At 37.3% G+C, this 25,171-nt stretch overlaps 1 protein-coding gene across 1 annotated transcript in view; it reads right to left on the reverse strand.

The window, feature by feature from the left end:
- The window catches only part of PTGFR (prostaglandin F receptor), a 46,539-nt gene extending 26,645 nt beyond the window's left edge, over positions 1-19,894 (reverse strand). Inside the window, 2 exon segments of the mRNA XM_017880107.1 lie at positions 17,392-18,261; positions 19,672-19,894. Coding sequence (XP_017735596.1) covers positions 17,392-18,189 — 798 coding nt within the window. The 5' untranslated portion in view covers positions 18,190-18,261; positions 19,672-19,894.
- Positions 19,895-25,171: the final 5,277 nt, after the last annotated feature.

Here is a 25,171-nt window from a genome sequence, read left to right on the forward strand (position 1 = left end):
CTCTACTAGGGAAGTGCAGAGGAAAAGTTTTGGGTTGAAGCCCCCATACCAAGTCCCCAAAGGGGCATTGCCTAGTAGAGCTGTGGGAAGGGGGCCACCACCCTCCAGACCCTGGAATGGTACAGCCACTTGCAGCTTGCACCATAAGCCTGAAAAAGCCACAGGCACTCAATTCCAACCCATGGGAGCAGCCATGGTGGCTGCACCCTGCAAAGCCAAAGGGATGGATTTTCCTCAGCCCTTGGAAGCCTACCTCTTACACTAGTGTGCCCTGAGTGTGGGACATGGAGTCAAAGACTATTTAAGCTTTAAAATTCAATGACTGATGTCCTGGGTTTTGGACTTGTGTGGGGCCTGTCGTCTCTTTTCTTTAGCTTATTTCCCCCTTTTGGAATGAGAATGTTTACCTAATGCTTATACCACCATTGTATCATGAAAGTAAATAACTTTTCCTTGTGCTCACATGCTCATAGGTGGAAGGAATCTGACTTGAGTCTCAGATGATAGTCAAGAATTTGGGTCTTTTGAGTTGACACTAGAATCCCTTGAGACTTTTGAGCACTACTGTGAGGGGATGGTTGTATTTTGCAGTATGAATAGGATATGAGATTTGGGGGGCCAAGGATGGAATGATATTGTTTGTGTGTTTGTCCCCTCCAAATCTCATGTTGAAATGTAATCTCCAGTGTTGGATATGGGGCCTGGTGGGAGGTGAATGCATCCTGGGAGTGGATCTCTCATGAATGGCTTCGTGCCTTCTTTGTGGTAATGAATGAGATCTCACTCTGAGTTCTCATGAGATCTGGTTGTTTAAAAGAGTGTGCACCTCCCTTCCTCTTTCTTACTCTCTCTGTCTTGCCATGTGATGTGCCTGTTCCCACTTCACCTCCTGCCGTGGGTCAAAGCTCACTGGGACCTCAACAGAAGCTGAGAAGATGCCAGCACCATGCTTTCTCTACAACCTGCAGAACCATGACCCAATTAAACCTCTTTTCTTCATAATTACCCAGTTTCAATAATTCCCTTCTAGTCATACAAAAATGCACTAATGCATTCATCCTGCATGCTCAGTACTTTAAGAGCACTTTGGCCCTCTAGAAGAGAGGGACAGCAGAGAAATCCCTCAGGATTTACTGGGTTAGTACCTGAATGAACAGGACATCTTTCAGAGGCATCACTGTAATGCATGATTTGTAATTGGTTGCTGCTTATCTCTTTATACCATTTAGCAGGTAATCTTTGCATGAGTTGAACTGATTTAAGTTTGAATTTTTAGCAACCATGTAAAACAACCCAAGAAGTCCAAGAGAAAGGTGGCACCAATGCTGTGGTTACATTCTAATGTCAATTCATACCTGAGGGAGGTGTTTAAGATGAGAGTGTTGATATAGGTAAAACAGGTCATTCAGTCACCTTTACCACCAAACATAAAATGGCTTGCTAAATCAATGAATTGGAAACCCACATAAATGTAAAACTATAAATAAGCAGGCTAGCTTTTGTATTATGACCATTTAATTTATACAGGCAATCTAAATTTGGCAACTAACAGAAAGTCCATAGCACACAATGGAAATTACTCCTAGATAGATTGATGTCTTCTCTGCTATCCAGGAAAGCTAGATTTCGGTAACAAAAAAAAGCATCATTATAGAAACATTTAAAAATTAAGATGTATCAGAAACTATCTTTTCACCGCAATGAATACAAGCGTAATGATAGAGATCTCAATTGCTACTTTTTGTTGCAATTTGAAAATAAGCTTTTATACTAGGAAATAAGGAACAAGACAGCACTCATACTGTTCTTTATATGCAATTCTAGTCCAGCATTTCCCCAAAAGGTGCATTTCTAATGTAAGCAGACACAGAGGATATGCTAGGTTGGAGAAATATTCTAAGAAGTTTCTTCTTAATACACAGATTTTGAGCAATTCCAAACCACAACTAGACAGGTCTGGATGAGGGATAGGCCAATTACAGGCTTTGATGACCACCACTGTCAGCATCATATTCCTGGCACTAGGCAGAATGGGCCTACCTTCTATAGTGGAAATTTAGCTATACTCTTTCATCCACTGATTCCTTTCTGATTTAGTAGAACTGAAACAGCTACCAGAATACAGGCAGGAGAAGGTAAGTAGTAAAGTTACTCTCCGTGTTAAAATTTTTTTAATATCAGAATTCTGGAGTCCAACCAAGAGGTACTGCAAGCATGAGACAGAATGAAAGAAAATCTCTATTTGGTCTGTTCGAATTTGATGGCCTATATTCCATTAATAAGAATGGCACTAAAATTCCTTAGACTGTACCAAAGTACCCAAACATCTCACTAATTCAATTTTGAAAATCACCTCAGTAAAAAGAGTTGACTGTAACATTCATATCAGTATCCTGTAGCCAAAATGACTGAAAGGACAAAAATTATGTACTAGATTAATTTTCTACTTTAAGGCTTGCCTTTAGAATGTATACAGAATATTATGAGAAATATGCATTTTAAAGTAATAATGATCCCTCTGAGTTAAGAAGAGATGATTTTACCTTTACATTTTGCATTCTTCCTGCCCAAATTCCCATTTGAACAACTCAGTTAGAAACAACACATATACCCACCAATGCTGGCAAAGGCAGGCCAGACTGTTGAGAGTGGGTCAGAGATAGAAGTCAAGGGAGAGTTTGAACCACATGAATTTCGCTGAGGTGCACAGCAGGGAGCTAGCACTTGCTATGGAGACAGTGACATTCATTTCTAGGCTGTACTTGGTGCAGTAAAGGGGGTCATGACAGCTGCACACTCCTAATGAAGGGCATGATGACTCAAAAGAGAGCAGTGCCTCAGGTAACTTTGGACTACAGTAATACTCATGAAAAGAAGCTGTTCGGCAAAACCATGAAGTTTCCAGCCACAGACTAGAGGGAAAATACTATTATTACATTTCAAACTATAATGAATGCAATAAAAACAGAATACCAAATCTGTCTAGGCGATTTTTGTAGAAAAGAATAAATATATATATATGAATGATGCATGAAAAGGTAAGTGTTATGAGTAATAAATCAAGAAGCTTTGATATACTTTTAATAAGTATTTCATAAGGAAAACAAGTAGAAAACTTTGTTTTCAGAAGCTTCAGTATTTCAGAAGCATAAACAGAAAAAAAGAAAATAGAACACTTCTGTCGGGTTAAAAAAATCAGGTTAAAAAAGTATCCTGAGTACAAGCAAAATGTAACAAAAGTATTCCCACACTGAAACAAATTCCAAAGATAAGTAACCACACAGGAAGGAAAAGAATTAAATTGGTTTCAAACTCCTTCTTTATAGAAGTAAATGAAGAAAACAAAATGGAATAAGGTCAGCAAGGTCTTTAAGGGAAAATAATTTTGATATAACAACTCAATAATCAACAAAACTATTGACCAAGATAAGTACATTTTTGAACATTCTAGTTTGAAGCCTCATCCTTATTCTTCACATTAAGAGTTTAATTTTATACTTCAGCAATCTAGAAATCAATCAAAATATCAAACATTAGAATGGAGACAGTATGATCAAAAAGAAATTGCAGCACTAACAAAGCCAATAAAACAAAATATCAGTCAAATTCTACATAATTTTTCAATTGTTTATAGTATGTTATGAAACTTATTTTATTCAACATTTTACTAATTTTCTTGAATACTCACTGTGTGACATGTCCTGTATTAGGCTCTGCAAATACAATGATTAGCAAAGCAGACATAGACTATATTCCTGTGGAACTTCCAAAATGTCAAAATAATTTTAGAAAATGGAGAATTTTCTAAATTTCTAAAATGGAAATTTTAGAAGTTTTCTAAAAAATAACAATTTAAATCTAAAATCTAAATGTGCTGTTTCATTCCAGTACAGCCAAATAAGCTCCTATGGAATCAACCTTCACTCAATAGCTATAAACTCTGCTAAAAACAAAAACAAACACACTACCTGAAGACCCTGGAGAATAACCAAAAGCAGGAAAATTCTAGAGAATAATCAATTATTCTCTGGGAAAAAGGATGAGTTTCCTATTCCACAGTTTCCAGTCTGAAAACACACCCCAGTCTGTGCCATGCAGAGTAGCTAAACTCTGATACTAAACCCACAGTCTTTCCAGCCTGAAGAACCAGAGGACAGAGTTCTCCTGGAAACAAAAGAGCCAGAGAGGGAAAGCCCCAAATATTATATATAAACTCTGACCAAATCTTGGGCTGACCTTTGAACCATGCATGTCTAGGGTAGATTCCATGTAACCTAGTTAAGGATGAAATAACTGGTATTTCAGCTGCTGTTTGAAGTTTGAGTCTGGTCAGGTTAATTTCCTGTTAAAACAGAAATATTAACACTCTTCAGAGGAATATAACAGAATGCAGAGTCTCCCTAACATAACATTCACAATGCCCAAGATACAATTCAATAATGTTCAATAAACAAAGAAACAGGAAACAGTGACTTGCTCTCAAAAGAAAACAGAACAAACAGAGACTGACTCCAGGATACAGAAATGCTGGAATTAGCCAAAAAGAACTTCATATTCTTCGAATATTAAGATATTATATCTTATTCAAATATGCTATTATATTTATTAGCTTATTATATTTTATTAGAATATACTCAGTATCCTTGAGAGTATAAATTTAGCAGCAAATTTGTACTGAAATCAAACAAACCAATCACTAGGGAAAAAATAAAACTGTCAAACAGAATGCTGAAATAATGTCAAATCATAAAGCAACTAACATCCAAATTACTTTACTTATTCTAGTACCTGGAAAAATAAGAATTTCCCTACTGGTTTTAAAACTAGAATAATTCTAATACTAAAAGTAAAAGAATAAAATAAAACAGGGAAATTACAGACCAATATAACCTTTTACACACAAAATAAAACGATTTTTTCCAAAATATATACAAATAGCCAACAAGCACATTAAAAGATGCTCAACATTAAGAAAATGAAACTCAAACTACAATGAGTTACCATGACATCCACTAGAGCCATTATGATAAAATATAAATAAAAATAAAACGAGAAAATAAAAAGTGTTGGCAAAAAAATGTGGAATAATTGGGACACTCACACATTGCTGTCAGGAATGGAAAATTTTGCATCTGCTGTGAAAAGGTTTGGTTTCTCAAGAAGTTAAACAGAATTACTATATTACCAAGAATTCCACTCCTAGTTGTATACCCAGAAGAATTATAAACAGGTGTTCAAAAACTTGTACACAAATGGCATTATTATTCACAATAGCCAAAAGATGGAAACAGCCCAAATGTTCATCAACTTCTGAAAAGATAAACAAAATGTGGTATATTGTTACAAATGAATTTATTCAGCTACAAAAAGGAAAGATGTACTGATACACGCTACAATGTACATGAACCTTGAAAACCTTATGCTAACCAAAAGAAGCCAGACACAAAAGATGACATATTGTAAGATTCTATTTATGCAAAATAACCATAATAAACAAACCCAGAAAGAGAGAAATTAGTGGTTGCCATGGACTTTGGGGTGTGGGGAGTGACTACTGTTGGATATGGGGTTTTCTTTGCGGGTAAAAAAAATGTTCTGTACAAGATGGTGGTGACAACTGCACAACATTGTGAATGAATTGTACACTTAAAATGGTTAAAATGGTAAATTTTATATTATGCAAATTTTACCATAATAAACAACAAATGCATCAAGATCACTGCTTTCTTATATACTTGTATATGTAAAAGAAAATAATATGATTATATTTACAGTAGAAACAAAAAATTTTTTAAAGTTAGAATAGGCCAGGCGCAATGGCTGACGCCTGTAATCCCAGCAGTTTGGGAGGCCGAGGTGAGTGGATCACCTAAGGTCAGGGGTTTGAGAACAGCCTGGCCAACGTGGTAAAACCCCATCTCTACTAAAAATACAAAAATTAGACAGGTGTGGTGGTGGGTGCCTGTAATCCCAGCTACTCAGGAGGCTGAGGCAGGAGAATCACTTGAACCTGGGAAGCGGAGGTTGCAGTGAGCCAAGGTCACGCCACTGCACTCCAGCCTGGACAACAAGAGCAAAACTCCATTTCAAAAAAAAACAAAAGTTAGAATGAAAGTGTTATAAAACTAACACAACTAATTTGCCTCACTATTATGAGGAAAATTACAAAATTTTTATTCAAAACATGACTTTGATAATAAGATAGATTGTGATCAAGATAAGAAACACTCTATATTAAAATTGATAAATTGAACCCAAGTCTAAATAAAATGTAAAGATGATAATTGTACATAAAGCTAATACTAATTGTATGTAAAGATCAACAGGATAAGATAAAGGATCCAAAAATATCCAAGCACATGTTAGAATGTTATATATACTAAATGTAGGAATTTAAAACAGTTTGCAGGAAGATCATGCAATAAATAATTTGAGGACAACTGGCTAACCATTCAATAGAAAATTCAGATCATTAACTTGTAAATCAAACCAAAATAAGTCATAAATGTATTAAAACATAAATACAAATGATGAATGGGGAAAATTGCTAGAAGAAGAAAAGAGATAAATGCTGATATCATCTCAGCCTGAGAAAAGCATTTTTTAAACATGAAACAAAGCAGTAACTACAAAAGAAATTATTAATTCACTACTGTTGTAAACTCAAATACTAAATTAAAAGGCAAACAATAAACCTGAAAAAGTAACTGCTTTTATAACAATTTATTTCATAAATATTTTATATATCAGAATTATCTGTTCTTTGCTATCCAAAGAGTTATTGAACATCATTTATAAAAGTACAAATACTTGTACATTCATAAAAGGGATAATGCCCAACAACTGTAACAAAAAATGTTTACTCTATTAATCAAAGAATTTATCAATCAAATAAAATAATGTATTTTCCCCATTAGCTAGGTAAAAGGATAGACGTACCCAGAATACTAACAGTAGCTGTCTCTGGATAGTGGGATTTGGAAGATTTTTTTTAAAAAACTTAATGTGTAGTTTGCTATAATTTTTTACAATGAAATTTTATAGCTAAAGAAAATATTATATTTTTTCAAATAGCTTGGGGAATATAATACATGAAATTTGATATTCCTCAATAAAGGAGAAGATATCTGTGAAAATCAAAGGAGGTCTCATCTTTCCAACAGAGTTCCTGAAACATGAGAGTGCCTCTCTTCACCCTCACACCACCAGCTTTCTGCTGCCCCGATTGCCTTGTTTTTACCCTCGCATTCTGTTTCTCCTTCACTCATGTGACTTTTATTTTCCCTTCTGTTTTCTGGTCCACAGCCACGGTCATAAATGCAAGAAGCAAAATAAAGGATGATATAATAACAATAACAACAAATATTGCTGCCATTGCTGCTACAACAATGTTCTTGCTGTGTATTTAGTACTTACTAATTCACCTTTGTGATCAGAGGTTCCTTCAGTATTACTAAGACATTACCTCCCTGACCTGCTCCAAAGCAAAGCCAAAAAAATACAAATAGCTATATTTACCCCATAGTAAAAGTAGAAAAAGTAGGCAGAGGATGCATGTGGAGTTTGGAGAAGAGAATGCAAAGTCACAGCCAAAATGAAGGAGACAGAAAGCATGAGTCTTAGAATTTGTCTCAGGAATATTTTCCCAGGTCATGTATCTGTCTCTATCCTTTACCCTCCACCTGGAGAGACACCCACCCATTTCCTCAGCAAAGTCTGCTGAAAGAGTAAATCAATGAGTAAATTATTCATGAGTAAATTAAAGCATAAATGAACTTTTTGGTTTTCTTCCTGTTACTCATGTTCACAGCAATTTAATGATTTAATTGTTTTTCTTTATTCCTAAACTTCCTTGAACTCTTAGAAAGTGTTAGGAGCTTTTGTAATGCTTCATTTCACCCAAAATTTATTTCTCTTCTACATCCTGAGTCACTTTCCTTATCAAAAGATACTATAAAATACTAATCTGAATTATCAAATTTGTATTATCTGACTTAATTTTCCTACTACTCATATTTTATTACTTGAAAAATTTTTCTTTTAATATTAACTTATTATAACCTGCTGTATTCTAGTCCTGTTAAAGCCTGGCCCAAATACTAAAGAGTTTCTCTTCTCATTTTCACACTTCTGTGTCTCTGGGAATTATATGCGTTATTTTCTCATTGGTTCATACAGCTTACATTAATTGACTTTCAATTACATTTATTTCCAGTAATTTTTCTTTGTAAATGATAGCCCAGAGAAATTTTTTTCCTTTTCATAAGTTGTCACAAATAATCCCATCCACAAACATTCATAATAAAATACCTGCTATTCTGTTGTAACAAAAGATAGAATCATTATGTTTCAATTTCCTGCATATCTCTTCTCTTTTTATAAGTACAGTTGTCTAAGGCCATAGACATTATGAACAGTTAAATTACAGACTATTATTCTAGAATCTAGAACAGTGCCTGATACATGTTAGATGCCCAATAAATATTTGTCAGACCAATAAACAAATAATAACTTATGGATCATCAAATTAGAAGTGACAAATCCGTTTTATAAGTCTCATTATTCATTTAATAAATAATTTTAAAGTACCTTTGATTGTCTCATTGACAAAATGATTAGCAGGCAAAATTATTATTTAATAGTAACAGAAACAACAATGAGAATAGTATAATAACTGAAGCATATGGTACTTGTTATATGTCAAACATTATTTTAAGTGCTTTACATACATTAATTTATTTAATTCTCACAACCACCCTATAAAGTGGGTACTATTACTACTTATTTCACTTTATTTTACTTTAAAATATTTTACTTTGCTTTATTACCACTTAATTATGAGGAAACAGTGGCTACAGTCACATGGCCAGGAAGTGAAAGAAACAGGACTTGAACCCAGATTCTTAAACCACTACACTATATTGCTTCTTCAAAGGCTAATATCTTACGTCTTTTGCTTCAACTAAATTATAAGTTCCTTGAGGAAAGATCTGTATCCTTTACTCCCTGGTACCACTCACAACTCTGATGTAATAATTAATATCTTACAAATTATTAGAATATTTAAGAGGTTAGCAGGCAACATCTTTACTTCTGATGAGATAGTGAAATAAGGACCTATAATGTGAAACTTGGAGTGGAAACGTTCAAGTTTTCTGAAGCTATGAGCTTCTTCCTCTCTTCCTTTCTACTGCAACCAATCTTTCTTAATGGAAGAGAAAATGGAAAACATCTGAACTAACACAGATGATTATTTTCATTGAGATGGTGGGCAGCATTAATACCAACACACTTTTTGAGTATTTTTGGTTTTCTTGTACATTTACTATGCACCAATCACTCTGCGATGAGATTTTAGGGGAGTCAAGTTATTTAATCTGACAGTACATCAGAGTATACTATGATTATAATCACAGATATGCACAATTGTCTTAGAGTAACTCTAAGGTCATAGCTAAGCAGTGGTGAGGCTGAGATCCATGTTTCCCGCCTGTACTCTGAATAACTACACTGTTCTCAAAGGAAGCCTTGATTTGGGACTATGCACAAAAGAACTAAAATAATTCATTTTACATAATCCAATTATCTCTGTCTCCTTCACCATCACACCACAGCCACATTCCATTTCAGCATTCCACAGTCTGAATTTCGTTTGGGATACAATAGCTGAGGAGGAGTGAGAAAAAACACCTCCCTGCCTATGTAAAACCACAACTATATTCACTCTTCTATGGCATTAGCTGTATTACACCCAGAAAAGAGGACAGACAGGAGGCAGGTTTACACAAGCTCTGAAAGGTATATTTACAAGTATCACAAGACAAATTTATCCTATTGGATGAAGTCCTCTCTGAGTACAGATAAATGACACTGATGTATCAGGTAAAACTGGGGTGGCTATACATGCCTTCCAAAACAAATGTAAATGGAATGCATTTTATATACTTCCTATAAAGATAAGTCTTAAGCAAATAAAGTTAAAACTGGCAACCCAAAGAGCTTTGGAACACATCAACATCTTGAATTGTTCTTCAAATGTTTTGGAGCTTAATAAAAAGCCCAAAACATTTTAAGCCAGAAGATTTTTATATCCATGAGGGTATAAATTTAATACACATGTTTCTGATTCATTTACACTTAAGTCATTCAAGTAATGTTTGTAAGTGTAGTCTCAATGTCTATGATATCTTTGGGCATTTTTATAAGTCTTTCTTCTTAAAAAAAAAAAAAAAAAAAGGTCATGTTTTCCAAGAGTAAGTAAATTTAAAATAACAAAGTATTCCAGATCACTGTGCTCATCCAAAGCAACAAATTATTGTGTGGATTCTCATCCTAGCAATGTCTTTTAAAACTGGGTTGACATTTGCCAATTTTACACCATACACTTTTATGGAGGGAGATAGTTTTATACTTAAATGAGCTCAATTCCATATACATAGCCTATACATACCTCATATATTTATCAAATAATGCTGTAAACCAATGTGAAATGCACTTTATATGCAGATAGTACATGAACAAATAGATTTCTGAAAGGTTGTCCTAAGGTAGACTGTGGAGGCAATAGACTTCGGGGCAGAGATCTGCATGCAGGAAGCTTCCCAGGGAGAGAGTAAAGTGGGGAAGGAAGTAGGATTGGGCAGGAGAGGAGCTGCAATGCAGTTGCAAGGAAACTCCTCAACAGAGGCCTCAGCAAGTCCTGAAACATGAATGGACCTTCAGAAATATCCCAACAAGGCAAAGGAACAAGTTCCCTGTATCCCCACATCCACCAGTCACTGCACATAGACTGACCCCAAGAGACAGGGACACAATCTTGGACAAAGCAGCTACTTTCAGCTAAAGGAAATTTCCCTGAGAAAAGGAAGATCAGGGAGGAGTACCACAGTGTCCGCTAAAAAGGTCTGTCGGAATTTTTTGAGAATTAATCCTCTGTGAATATAAAACCTACCTTATCTTTTAGTCTGGTAACAGCACAAATTAAGGCACATACATTCACTTAATCAGCTGGTAAAGACATGATGTAAGCAAGCCCATTTCAGACAAATTTCCACATTTACCATAGAGCTTTCATTTTATGACAAGGAACATGCAATATCTGGAGGTCTTTACTCAAAGTAAGTTCTCCTCTTGTCCCTTGACATGATTCTCTCAGAGATAAAATACTAATAAAAAAATACATTATGAAAAAAATGTGTGGCTGTAGAGAAAATAACAGTGTTAAAGACTCTGGGGTGAAATTAATCCAAATTTCTATTACCTAATATTTTCCTTTGCCTTTGATACTTCCCATTCAATACTTGATTCATTATCTTATTCATTCAACAAATATTGATTAATGGCTCATTATATTTGAAATTAAACTAATAAGGTAGAGTAAAGCCACCCAGCACCATTTGGAATAACAGAGAAAACACATAAACAAATCGTTGTAATATCATAAAATAAAATACCAAGCCTAGTGTATCCATGAAATTCCTCTAGAAGCTGACAAAATTCCTTAATTCTCATTCTGGACTCAAACTTCAGAAAGTCCAAGATTCTCCAGGACACTACTTCCAACTTACATTTTTAGGGAACTCCTGAACACAGAATTTCTCCCTCTCAGACCTCTCCAGCTCAAATCACAATTCAAAGTACTAGAAGTATTCCCAGGGCCTATCAACCAGGTCCTGACCTCCTCAGCAGAGCTAATCCAAAGTGGAAATGAGTGTAGTCAACAACTGGGCCCTCCTTTACGTAGGATTCATTTGACAGACCCTTACTGACCCCATCTATATGCCAGGCACTGGTCTAGGAGCTGAACACAGAACAATCAGCAAGGCCCTTCTCTCAGGAGCTTGCGTGCTAGGGGCAAAAGCCCAGGAACAACCAGATAAACAGAGAAATGTGTATTATGTTATCACATCCTGCTAGGTCCTATGAGGGAGATAAAGCAGCGGAAAGGAAGAGAGGAAAAGAGAACAGGAACTTTTTAAGATAGCCTGGCTAGAGGAGGGAATATTTGAGAAAACAGAGAAGAAAGAGGGAGAGAGTCACATGGATGTCAAGAGGAGAGTGTTCCAGGCAGGAGAACACCAAGGCTCAGGGACAGGAACGTGCTCCCTGATCTCCCAGAACACCTCCTCTGCTAGCTGTGGTTGGTCATTCACCCCCTGGCACTTACTTCATGCTTTCCCCAATGTGAGAAAGCCGTCTGAATTCCAGTGATTAAAGTACATTAACGTATCTCTAAAATATGTCTTTTCTGCTAGATACGAATTTTGAGTCGTTTAGATCCAAGTTACAAACTTCGCAGGAGTAGAACCCAGGTGTCATCAGTCCTGTATCCGGCCAACATCACTGCTGCTTCCACATTCCAAACAGAGGGACACTCCCTCTTCACAAAGAAAACTAGCTAAAATGATTTATGAAAATATTGCCTCTGAAATCAGCAGAAATCCAAGATTAAACCTGAAAGATCTACATTCCAAGATCTAATATAAGACTATAGAACAGTCCATTTTGTTTGTTTGTTTGTTTGTTTTTAGAGTCAGGGGATACCTGTACAGGTTTGTTGCATGTGTATATTGCACAATACTGAGGTTTAGCCTTCTAATATCATCCAAGTAGTGAACACAGTATCTGATAGCTATGCCACCCACTAGAATCTCTCTTATTTGATCCAATGGCAATTGGTTAATTTTTTAAATTGGTAAGTAATTTAACATTTATGTGTGTATTTGTTTATATACATACACACACTGGTATGTATGTACACATCTACACTTTTATGTATGTACCTAAATACATAAACAATATACACACTACATATACACATGTACACATTTATATTGTATATGTGCAATTTTCCACATTATCTCTTCACTTAAAACATATAAACGTACATCCACTCACCATCCTTTGGGTACTGAGGCAAGTGCTCAAGACACATACATAGATTTCCATTACACCATTCTTAGATATGATGATGGGGGTCAGCCTTTCAAAGAAAATAATCTTCACTAATAGTCAAAATGTGCTGTGATGTCATGTTACTCCATCATTTGTCATTAGCCCTTTAAGACCTGGTCATTATGAAGTCAATACCTTTAGTAATTTCAGGCAAAGTTCAATTAGCCACCCAGTTCTTTGATCTATATCTGACAAACACCTTAGTGACCAAACAATGTTTAACTATGTTGACTAGAAATATTAGCATAAGAGTAATCTTAGGAAAATCAAGCTCCAACTCTACATTTGCAAGAGAACACATTTCTTGGGTAAATTCACCTACATAAGAAATCACTTTGCTCTTCACGTACTTTATATTTCTCTTTCCCATTCAAAATTATTCTGTATCCCTGAAGAGAAGGTAAAACAAACATATGGCCTTCCAGTAAAAGACAACTGAAGTTTAATAGTGTCCCAGGTCTACCGTTGGTGATTAGGGAACAGATTAAAATTACCATTTGGTTTCAGAGTTTGCTTGGTTGTTAACCTACAAAACTCAGAATCCATATACTGGTCAATCATTTCCAATCTTTTGACATTCATACTACTTAAGTTACAGTCAACCAGTCAACAAGTATTTGTTGCTCTGCCAAATAGTTGAACTACACATAGCACTAATAATTAATTCCTTTTAGGTTTGCATATTCTAGAAGTGGAGCATTACAAAGAATCATTACCCATATAAAAGTAGAAACAAAACAATATTGAGAAAATGTTTCTCAAAAGTGCTGATAAATCTCTTTTTTCCCCTTCACAATAGAGACATCAGGAGAATGTGTTCAAGATTTATTTATTAAGGAAAAGTGATTCATCTAGGAAGAACACGAGACAATTTTATAATTGCTGTTTCACTTTCAAAGATGTTTAGAATTAACTTGTTGCTAAATGGAACTGTAAGATAATAAGCATCGGTTGTAGTTTCCTGTATTTTTTGGTTAGCATTATAATTAAATGAATGTGAATGAATTAACTGTGTTTAAAACTACAAAACCCAGATATTGTGAAAATTTAAGTAAATAACAAGTTGTATCTTAAACAAATGTTATGTTTGTACTACATTTCTACATTTCAATTGCTAGGAGGAGGAAAGCACATTTTCCCCTTTTGGAAAAATAAAACACATTATAATGCCACAGGGGATTTTTAGGGTAAGGAAACTATTCTGAATGATACTGTAATGGTGGACACATGTCATTCTAGATTTTCAAAACCCGTAGAATGTACAACACAAAGAGATAGCCCTAATGTAAAATACAAACTTTAGTTAATAATAATATAGCAGTGTTGACTCATCGATTGTAATGACTATGCCACACCAAAGCAAGATGTTAATAATAAAGGTGATGGGTGGGAGGAGGGGAAGGGAGTATTTGTAAATTCTCTCTACTTTCTACTCATTTTTCTGTAGACCCAAAACTACTCAAAAAAGTGAAATAGAGTCTATTAACATGAGAGAGAATTCAAACATTATGATCATTTTACCTTTGTATTAAAACTCAACAAATTCATAAAGTATCACCTTTGACATAAACTTAAATATAAATTTCAATTTATAAATTTCAATAATTTTAGAAATTATGCCACTATTGATAAGTTTTGATTCAGTAGCTCCTGTCAAGCATAAACACCATCATCTCCACCTTACTCCTTTCCTCCTTTTAGTGTATGTACCTCTACCTTTGTTCCAGCTTGAGACTTGAAAATGACTGTGAACACTGATCAAAGAGTGTGTGCAGATTTTCATTCAAACACAAATCCAACAATTCACACTTAATCAGAGAGAAAAGGCACATGGTATGAAATAGGGCATTGACCTGGAAGCTGTCACTATTACAGTGCATCTGTGGGAATCCAGACGCTTGGTTTCAGAGGTATTTCTAAAAATCAGAAGCTTGTAAAATACAAGGTGGACAGGAAAATGATGGCTCTGTAATTAATATCTATTAAAATCCTCCTAGATGTGTGAGAGAGAAAAAGAGAAAATTTTCAACTGAAGTATTAGTACTGGATGTTATTTTGGACCTCAGAAAATGTTCTGTAAAAATGAAACTTTATTTCCACTAGGAAATATGTTCAAAATATGAATTACATTGTAATATTTATTCCAAACCAAACCAAAAATCCAGGAATGGAGAAATTAGAGGAAAACATACATTCAAAACATCCATGCCAAGAGTCTGAAATGTTGCTTCCTTCCATAATCTTGCAGGAGTAAGTCTATGACTCCTATTCCTCAAAGTTGAAATCCAGTAACTAAATAGAATTTTTAAGTTGCCTCAGAATAAACAAAAAATAAAATACAAGTGATTATCTCAGTTGTCCAGATTATGTCTCTCATTTATTAATGCTTTACTATTTCACCGTTCTGAGGTATTCTCCAGAGACACAACCTTCATTGTAAAAGTTTATTTAAACATTTTTAGCCACTTCTTTTCTCACCTTCTTTCTATTTCTTTCACCACCCCCAAATTCATTTCAACCCATTCAGACTCATTTTTTAGTTTTAAGTTACTTTACTTCAAAGCTTAACTACAGAAAACTAAAAAAGCATTATACTCAGGAAATTTCTTTAGTCAAGTGACATACATTAACCTCCTCAAAAATAAACAATGAAGTGGTTCCAGTGTTCTTAGAAATGGTTTCTGTTATTCAATTCACACAACTATACTCTAATCACAGATCAGATTCTTACTGGGTTCACCCAAGTAATTGTCAATTGACAATAAGCAGGTCTCCAAAGGTTGACTTGCCATTGATAGACCCACTCTCCCATTGGGTGAGCTCTTATGACCTGGCCAACTCAGGAACAACACAAAAAATACTTAAATGACTTAACAATTCAAGAAGCCAAATTCAGGTTGTGAGGCAATAATATGAATAGAAATTTTTAAAATATTAGAAAAGAAGAACTCCCTTTGTAAAATAAACTCTACTCTGTCATAGAATCTGTCTGCAGTAGCAGCTATCACAAACTTTTATGTGTATCAAAATCATCTGGATCATTAATTAAAACTGCACTAGTGGGCTGGGCACGGTGGCTCACGGCTGTAATCCCAGCACTTTGGGAGGCTGAGGCAGGTGGATCACGAGGTCAGGCGTTTGAGACTAGCCTGACCAACATGGTGAAACCCCATCTCTACTAAAAATACAAAAATTAGCCGGGTGTAGTGGCACATGCCTGTAATCCCAGCTACTCAGGAGGTTGAGGCAGGAGAATTGCTTGAACCTGGGAGGCGGACATTGCAGTGAGCCAAAATCACATCACTGCACTCCAGTCTGGGTGACACAGCAAGACTCTGTCTCAAAAAAGAAAAAAAAAATTCCACTAGCAACAATTCTTGGGAAATCAGCCTGTTTGGAGACTTGGAAAACTGCATTAGTAACAAGCACCTTCATTCTACCGGGTAAGATACAACCACTACCTTTGTCTTACCTCTACCTTTGCCTCACTTCCACCCCACCTGTATTGCTATCTCTGGATGCCCTCCCACTTCCCCACTGTTACAGACGAGGGAAAAAAGAAAATCTTTGCCTCACTTGCTCGCTACAGAGGGTTTTGTTTTTGTTTTCTTTCATGGCATGTTGTCACTTCTTACATTATAAAGCAAAATGTTAGAAAGAGTTAAGGTCTTACTTATCTATGATAAATATGATTTTTGTCTTCTATCTGGAAAATGATATGATTTATGTTTGTTTCTAATAGCTTCACTTTAGCTTTCATTTCCAAATTAAACTATCAAGCTATCACATATAGATGCTGGTTAAATTAAAATGTTAAATGAATGAAACAATAAGGGAGGAATCTCTGGCCTTCCTGCCAAACGTACCACTCCCTGGACTAATGGCGTTATTCCTGAGTTAGTGAACTACTGATTTCTTCACTTGAACTATCCATGCAGTACACCTGAACTATCCAGCTATCTCAATTCAGCACCACCCTTTGCAGTTCTGGTCATTACATGCTTAGGAGAACCCAGTAGCTAATATACTCTGTTTACAAGTTAAAAGTCCATGTGACTTTCTATCAAGACTTACTGCAATCTGTTCAAATGTTGTTTTATAGTTAGTCATTTTGTTCACATTTTAGAAATAATCATATTCAGTATATTAAAAATATGTAACTTCTGTTAGAACTACACTGCTTTGAAGCAGCTAACACTATGGTTAGAATTGTTTAGCAACACATTTCTTTCACTTCAGGGCTTGTGGGAAAATAACCATATGTGTCATATCCCATGTAATTCTAAGCCAGAGCTGAGTGCTGAAATAAATTTTGAGTAGGGGTCATTCTCAGCATTTAAAAGACCAAACTTCCAGACTAACAACTTTGAAAAAGATAACCTTGAATTGAATATGGATTAACCCAAGAAAGCAGAAGTCAAAATTTCAGGCTCTTACCAGAAATGGACTCCAACAAATACAGGAGACACACATTATCGCCAGGAGCTGGATCACCATTTCCAAATGATGAGATCTGCCTTGTCTGTGCTGCTGACTTTTAAATTTAACTCTTAAAAGTGTAATTCCTGTGATTGCATTGCACAACAATGAAACACCAAGGGCTAAGAGCCCCAGAAAAGAAAACAGTAGAAGATAAAATCTATCTTCCCAGTCTTTGATGTCTTCTGTGTTGTAGAAACACCAGGTCCTCGACGCCTGAATTTTATAGTCTCGATGTCCAAGGATGGGCAGCAAAGCTATAAAAACAGCAAACAAGCACACACCACTTAACATCATTTTCACATGTTTGGATGTAATTTTCGTAGAATGAAATATTGGTTTTGTGACTCCAATACACCGCTCAATGGCCATCACACTGCCTAGAAGAAGTGGGCACAGACCAGAAAACACCATGCAGATACCAAAAATACTGCAAAGGACATTTGATTGGTCAAAGCGGATCCAGTCTTTATCAGAAGCATATACAAATACTGCTATGGCTCCATTGATGAGATGGCCAAAGAAGTCCGTGATTACCAGGCCACTAGCCAAAAGCAGAAACGATGCCTTGGACTTCTGTCTAAATCTCTGATATGCCTTCATGAGAATGGCAATGGCAAGGCTGTTTGACAAGATTCCCACTGTCATGAAGATTACTGAAAAAAATACGGAAAGCCGATTTTCCGTCTGGCAGGTTGTGTTTGAAAGAAGCCCAGCTGCAGGAGACACTGGCTGTTTGGAATTGTTCATGGACATTGTTGTGGAGATAAAAGTCAACCACTCAAGTCATCTCCCTCTCAAAACTGTGCAAGCTTGCAGTCCAGACATCTGTAGGTTAAAGAGAGAGGAATTATGAACAACGCATTACTGCTCATCTGACGTTTATGACTGACGTGCCCCAGCACCCTGTGGTGGGATAGGTTTTATCTGGCCTATCACAAGCAAGGTTGCATCATACTGAAAGCAGCTCATATCTGCCTCTAGTTCCACATTTCATTTTCAAGGTGAAGAAACTGTCGAAATTGAGACCCCTTGGTTAACTTCTGTGGCCCCTCTGCAAATGAGCACCTCCTCCTGTATGTGCCCCTGACACATCACTGACACCTTAAAATTTTCAGGTTTTACAAAATTGCTACCAAGATTAGATTTAAATCCAATAAGGTTTTCTAAATCATAAGTCTATTTAAAAAAAAAAAAAAAAAAAAACGGCCTTTGTCCCCAAACTGCAGATTATTCCTCAACTGAACGACCTCCTTGTCAGGCAGACATAACAATCTCCAAACTTTGGAAGGAGACTAGCAAGTTCATTGATATTAAATGTAGATTTTCTGAATATGTTTCTAAGCCTAAATCAAATAACAGCAAACCACACACACGTTGAAACCAGGAAAAGCAGAGTGGTGAGTCTCTAGGAAGGTTTTCTGGTCTAGCTGCCCCTGTGCAGAAATTCTGATTCGCCATAGGGAAGGGGGCGGGCCACGCTCACTGTGAACCTCCGCCAAGATACTGTCCAATTACAGCTTCAAAGTAGCAACATCCAAGGCGAAGTATTTATTTGTCACTCTTTCCCCTAGGGGGCTGAAGCCTGAGTCACAGACACTGGATATACATGGCCACAGCCACTCTGCTCCGAGCTAATTCGATTGGCCTTTCCCGAGCAGCTAGCTTTCCCGGAGGCTGGGAATTCTGGAGCCAGCCTTTCCTGCGCCCAGCCGGAGTGGGACTGCCTAGGCTGACCCCAGGACGGTCACCTCCTCCAGGTCTTACTCACAGTTCGACTTTCGCCCGTTACTACCCCCGCCGCCCTTTGGCCTGGTCTCACAACATCCTCTCCAAACTAACAAACTCGCTGAAACTTTCTGCCATTGCTCAAACGCCAAAGGGCTGTTTTCTCCTTCATCCTGGCACGGGGCGTGAGGAGGTCCCCGGGTGAGAAACTCGAAGTGCCGCCCGCAGGGAACCCTGCAGCGGCAAGAAGCGGGATCTCTGCCTATTTCCCTCTTCTGAGACCCTTTCTACCAGGTCCCCACCCGAGCAGCTCAGAATGGGGACGGGTTAGCCCGAGTACCCTTCTTTCTCTACGCGTCTCCCTAGCTTGGGGAATCTGGTCCAAACTCAGTGTCAGGCGCAGCCGGCAGAAGCTGCAGCCGGGTGTCCCAGGGGGTGAGTTGGTTAAACCTGGGACTGGATATCATACGGAGGCCCACGCGTTGCGATCAGCCTCTGGAGAGGTGGTACCTTGTCATCCCAGGCCGCCAGCCGGGCTCTCTGCGGAGAAGACTGAGCCGCTCGGTGAGCCATGGCGCCCTGGGCCGCCGCCACCTCGTTCCACCGAGCCCAGTGCGGGGATCCTGCTCGGGCGCCAGCTGTGGTCCTGCCGCTCGTCCCCTGCGCGCACTCGTTCCCTTAGCGCGGAACCTGCCGGGCGCGCTCCGCTCCTGGGATCCCTCTGCACCTAGCTGCGCTGGCAGCCTGGGAAGGATGGGGCGCACGAGTGACCTCCGCCTCTTCGTCTTCTCTCTCGCCTCCGCCCCCTTTTCCATGGGCACAGAGCAGAACTGGAAGAGAAGAGGGCAGCGTGCTTGGATGCATCAGAGCTGCCCTTAGCCGCTGGACCAGCTAAAGAAAGTTTTGTTTTAAACTCATTTTTATCCCCAAGCCATCTCTGAAGATGCAAGACAACAGTCTGGAGAGCCGAGGAAACCCTAAGATGGTGTGTTAGGCTGTCAGATGGTGGCTTGCAGACAATTCATTCCAAGTCCAGCTCGAAAAGCATAAAGAAACCAGGTAGAAAGAGGTTGTGTGTTTGAGGGAGAATTTTGTGGCAAATATCTCCAGGGAGTTAAAAACAGGTATTCAAGCCCAGTAAATGAAAACACTCGCAGCCTTAGGGTTTACTGTCACACAGAGGACTGGGACTGTTTCCAGCTTTCTAAGGAATGTGAAAAGGAAAAGGGGTGAGATGCCTTCCTGAACAACACCGGTAGATAAGGGATTAGTAACATTTCAGTGATTTTAGAAGTCCACTGGAGAGAAAATTTCTAGTGATATGTATACTCCAAGAGATGTACATCTAATAAATTTCGTGGAGATACATTTATGATGAAGTAATCTATTTTTTCATTAGGAATTATGATTTGAACCATTTTATTCTGTAATTGCTTTTATCTAATATTGCTTCGACACATACCCATTAGCTGTGTCTCATTTTTCTAGCTAAACACTTACGTGAATCTATTACTGACTTTTGCTCTTTTTATTGTAGTAAAATGTTGCCACTACCTATGTGAAAAATCAGTACCACATGGAAATGAACTCTGTTTCTCCATTCTAAAATCAGAACGAACCTCTAAATTCCTGGAAATTGGAAGGGATCAAAAAATGAAAAAGTGGGATAAAATAAATTAGCCATTAACTGTAGAAAAGAATGATTGCAGGTTTCCCCTGTGGTAGATACTGAAATTTTTAAAAATAATATGATCATAACTTGTAAACTAAACTGTTACTCAATTATGGTGAGGGAATTAAACATTTTGGTTAGATAACCTGGTTACTAGAGAAATATTATACATGAATGGACAGTATCCAAGGAACAATTATGTGATAAGCTATGCTGAAAATATAACACAGAGTACTGTTCTTTCCTTTTTTAAAATATGTGAGTGCATATATAGTTTTTTCTTTTTTAAAAAACATGTAATTTTTGCACCTATTGACCTGTCCTCTAAGTTCCCTGCCCCTGCCCACCACCCGCTAACAGGCCCTGGTGCATGTTGTTCCCCTCCCTGTGTCCATTTGTTCTCATTGCTCAACTCCCATTTATAAGTGAAAACATGAGGTGTTTGGTTTTCTGTTCCTGTGCTAGTTTGCTGAGGGTAGCTTCCAAGTTCATCCATGTCCCTGCAAAGGACATGATCTCATTCCTTTTTACGGCTGTATAGTATTCCATGGTGCATATGTACCACATTTCCTTTATCCAGTCTATCATTGATGGGCATTTGGGTTGGTTCTATGACTTTGCTATTGTAAATAGTGCTGCAGTAAACATACGTGTGCATGTGTTTTCATAGTAAAATGGTTTGTAATCCTTTGGGTATATACCCAGTAATGAGATTGCTAGATCAAATGTTATTTCTGGTTCTAGATCCTTGAGGAATCACCATACTGTCTTCCATAATGGTTGAACTAGTTTACATTCCCACCAACAGTGTAAAAGCATTCCTATTTCTCCACAGCCTAGCCAGTATCTATTGTTTCTTGACTTTTTTTTCTTTGAAGGCCATTAATATTTTATTTTACTTTTTTTTATTATTATTATGCTTTAAGTTCTGAGGTACATGTGCAGAACATGCAGGTTTGTTAGATAGGTGTACACGTGCCATGGTGGTCAACCCATCATCTACATTAGGTATTTCTCCTAAATCCATCCATTCCCAAGCCCCCCACACCCCAACAGGCCCTGATGTGTGGTGTGCCACTCCCCGTGTCCATGTGTTCACATTGTTCAACTCCCACTTACGAGTGAGAACATGCGGTGTTTGGTTTTCTGTTCTTGTGTTAGTTTGCTGAGAATGATGGTTTCCAGCTTCATCCATGTCCCTGCAAATGACATGAACTCATCCTTTGTTATGGCTGCACAGTATTCCATGGTGTATATGTGCCACATTTTCTTTATCCAGTCCATTATTGATGGGCATCTGGGTTGGTTCCAAGTCTTTGCTATTGTGAACAGTGCTCCAATAAACATACTTGTGCATGTGTTTTTAGAGTAGAATGATTTATTATCCTTTGGGTATATACCCAGTAATGGGATTGCTGGGTCAAATGGTATTTCTGGGTCTAGATTCTTGAGAAATCACCACGCTGTCCTCCACAGTGGTTGAACTAATTTACACTGCCACCAACAGCGTAAAAACATTCCTATTTCTCCACATCCTCTTCAGCATCTGTTGTTTCCTGACGTTTTGATGATTGCCGTTCTAACTGGCATGAGGTAGTATCTCATTGTGGTTTGATTTGCATTTCTCTAATGACCAGTGATAATGAGCTTTTTTTCATATGTTTGTTGGCTGCACAAATATCTTCTTCTGAGAAGTGTCTTTTCATATCGTTCATCCACTTTTTCATGGGATTGTTTTTTTCTTGTAAATTTGTTTAAGTTCTTTGTAGATTCTGGATATTAGCCCTTTGTCAGATGGATAGATTGCAAAAAAACTATCATCACTCTGATGATAATATCTTTTGCTGTGCAAAAGCTCTTTGGTTTAATTAGGTCCCATTTGTCAATTTTGGCTTTTGTTGTCATTGCTTTTGGTGTTTAGGTCATGAATTCTTTGCCCATGCCTATGTCCTGAATGGTATTCCCTAGGTTTTCTACTAGGGTTTTATGGTTTTAGCTTTTACATTTAAGTCTAATCCATCTTGAGTTAATTTTTGTATAAGGTGTAAGGAAGGGATCCAGCTTCAGTTTTCTGCATATGGCTAACCAGTTTTCCCAACACCATTTATCAAACAGGGAATCCTTTCCCCATTGCTTGTTTTTGTCAAGTTTGTCAAAGGTCAGATGGTTGTAGATGTGTGGAGTTATTTCTGAGGCCTCTGTTCTGTTCTATTGGTATATATATGTTTTTGATACCAATACCATGCTGTTTTGGTTCCTGTAGCCTTGTAGTATAGTTTGAAGTCGGGTAGTGCAATGCCTCCAGCTTTGCTCTTTTTGCTTAGGATTGTCTTGGCTATCTGGGCTCTTCTTTGGTTCCATATGAAATTTAAAGTAGTTTTTTCTAATTATGTGAATAAAGTCAATGGTAGCTTGCTGTGGATAGCATTGAATCTATATATTACTTTGGCAGTATGACCACTTTCATGATATTGAGTCTTCCTATCTATGAACATGGAATGTTTTCCATTTGTTTATATCCTCTTTTACTTCCTTGAGCAGTGGTTTGTAGTTCTCTTTGAAGACGTCCTTCACATCCTTTGTAAGCTGTATTGCTAGGTATTTTATTGTCTTTGTAGCAATTGTGAATGGGAGTTCACTCATGATTTGGCTGTGTGTCTATTATTGGTGTAAAGGAATGCTTGTGAGTTTTGCACACTGATGTTGTATCCAGAGACTGCTGAAGTTGCTTATCAGCTTAAGGAGATTTTGGGCTGAGACAATGAGGTTTTCTAAATATACAATCATGTCATCTACAAACAGAGACAATATGACTTCCTCTCTTCCTATTTGAATAGCTTTAATTTTTTCTCTTACCTGATTGTCCTGGCCAGAACTTCCAATACTATGTTGAATAGGAGTCGGGAGAGAGGACATCCTTGTCTTGTGTTGGTTTTCAAAGGGAATGTTTCCAGCTTTTTCCCATTCGGTGTGATATTGGCTGTGGATTTGTCATAAATATGTTCCATCAATACCTAGTTTATTGAGAGCTTTTAGCATGAAGGGGTGTTGAATTTTATTGAAGGCCTTTTCTGCAGCTATTGAGACAACCGTGTGGTTTTGTCATTGTTCTGTTTATGCAATGGATTACGTTTATTGATTTACATATGTTGTACCAGTCTTGCATCCCAAGGATGACGCCAACTTGATAATGGTGGATAAGCTTTTTGATGTGCTGCTGGATTCGGTTTGCCATTTTATTGAGGATTTTCACATTGATGTTTATCATGGATATTAGCCTGAAATTTTCTTTTTTTGTTGGGTCTCTGCCAAGTTCTGGTATCAGGATGATGCTGGCCTCATAAAATGAGTTAGGGAGGAGTCCCTCTTTTTCTATTGTTTGGAATAGTTTCAGAAGGAATGGTACCAGCTCTTCTTTGTACCTCTGGTAGACTTCAGCTGTGAATCTGTCTGGTCTGGGCTTTTTTTGCTTGGTAGGCCATTAATTACTGCCTCAATTTCAGAACTCATTATTGGTCTATTCAGGGATTCGACTTCTTCATGGTCGAATCCCTGAATAGACCAATATTGGGAGAGTATATGTTTCCAGGAATTTATCCATTTATTCTAGATTTTCTATTTTATTTGCATAGAGATATCTATAGTATTCTCTGACGGCAGTTTGTATTTCTTTGGGGTCAGTGGTGATATCCCCTTTATCATTTTTTATTGTACCTATTTGATTCTTCTCTTTTTTCTTATTAGTCTGGCTAGCTCCTGGATTCTTTGATTTTTTGAAGGGTCTTTCGTATCTCTGTCTCCTTCAGTTCTGCTCTGATCTTAGTTATTTCTCGTCTTTTCTAGCTTTTGAATTTTTTGCTCTTGCTTCTCTAGTTCTTTTAGTTGTGATGTTAGGGTGTCAATTTGAGATCTTTTCTTCTTTCTCCTGTGAGCATTTGGTGCTATAAATTTTCTTCTAAATACTGCTTTGGCTGTGTCCCACAGATTCTGGTACATCGTGTCTTTGTTCTCACTGGTTTCAAAGAACTTACTTATTTCTGCCTTCATTTCGTTATTTACCCAGTCGTCATTCAGGAGCAGGTTGTTTAATTTCCATGTAATTGTGTGGTTTTCAATGAGTTTCTTGATCCTGAGTTCTAATTTGATTGCACTGTGGTCTGAGAGACTGTTTGTTATGATTTCCTTTCTTTTGCATTTGCTGAGGAGTGTTTTACTTCCAATTATGTGGTCAATTTTAGAATAAGTGTGATGTGGTGCTGAGAAGAATGTATATTTTGTTGATTTGGGGTGGAGAGTTCTGTAGATGCCTATTAGGTCTGCTTGGTCCAATGCTGAGTT

This window comes from Rhinopithecus bieti, unplaced genomic scaffold, assembly GCF_001698545.2.
Source record: "Rhinopithecus bieti isolate Rb0 unplaced genomic scaffold, ASM169854v2 scaffold_12238, whole genome shotgun sequence".
NCBI lineage: Eukaryota > Metazoa > Chordata > Mammalia > Primates > Cercopithecidae > Rhinopithecus > Rhinopithecus bieti.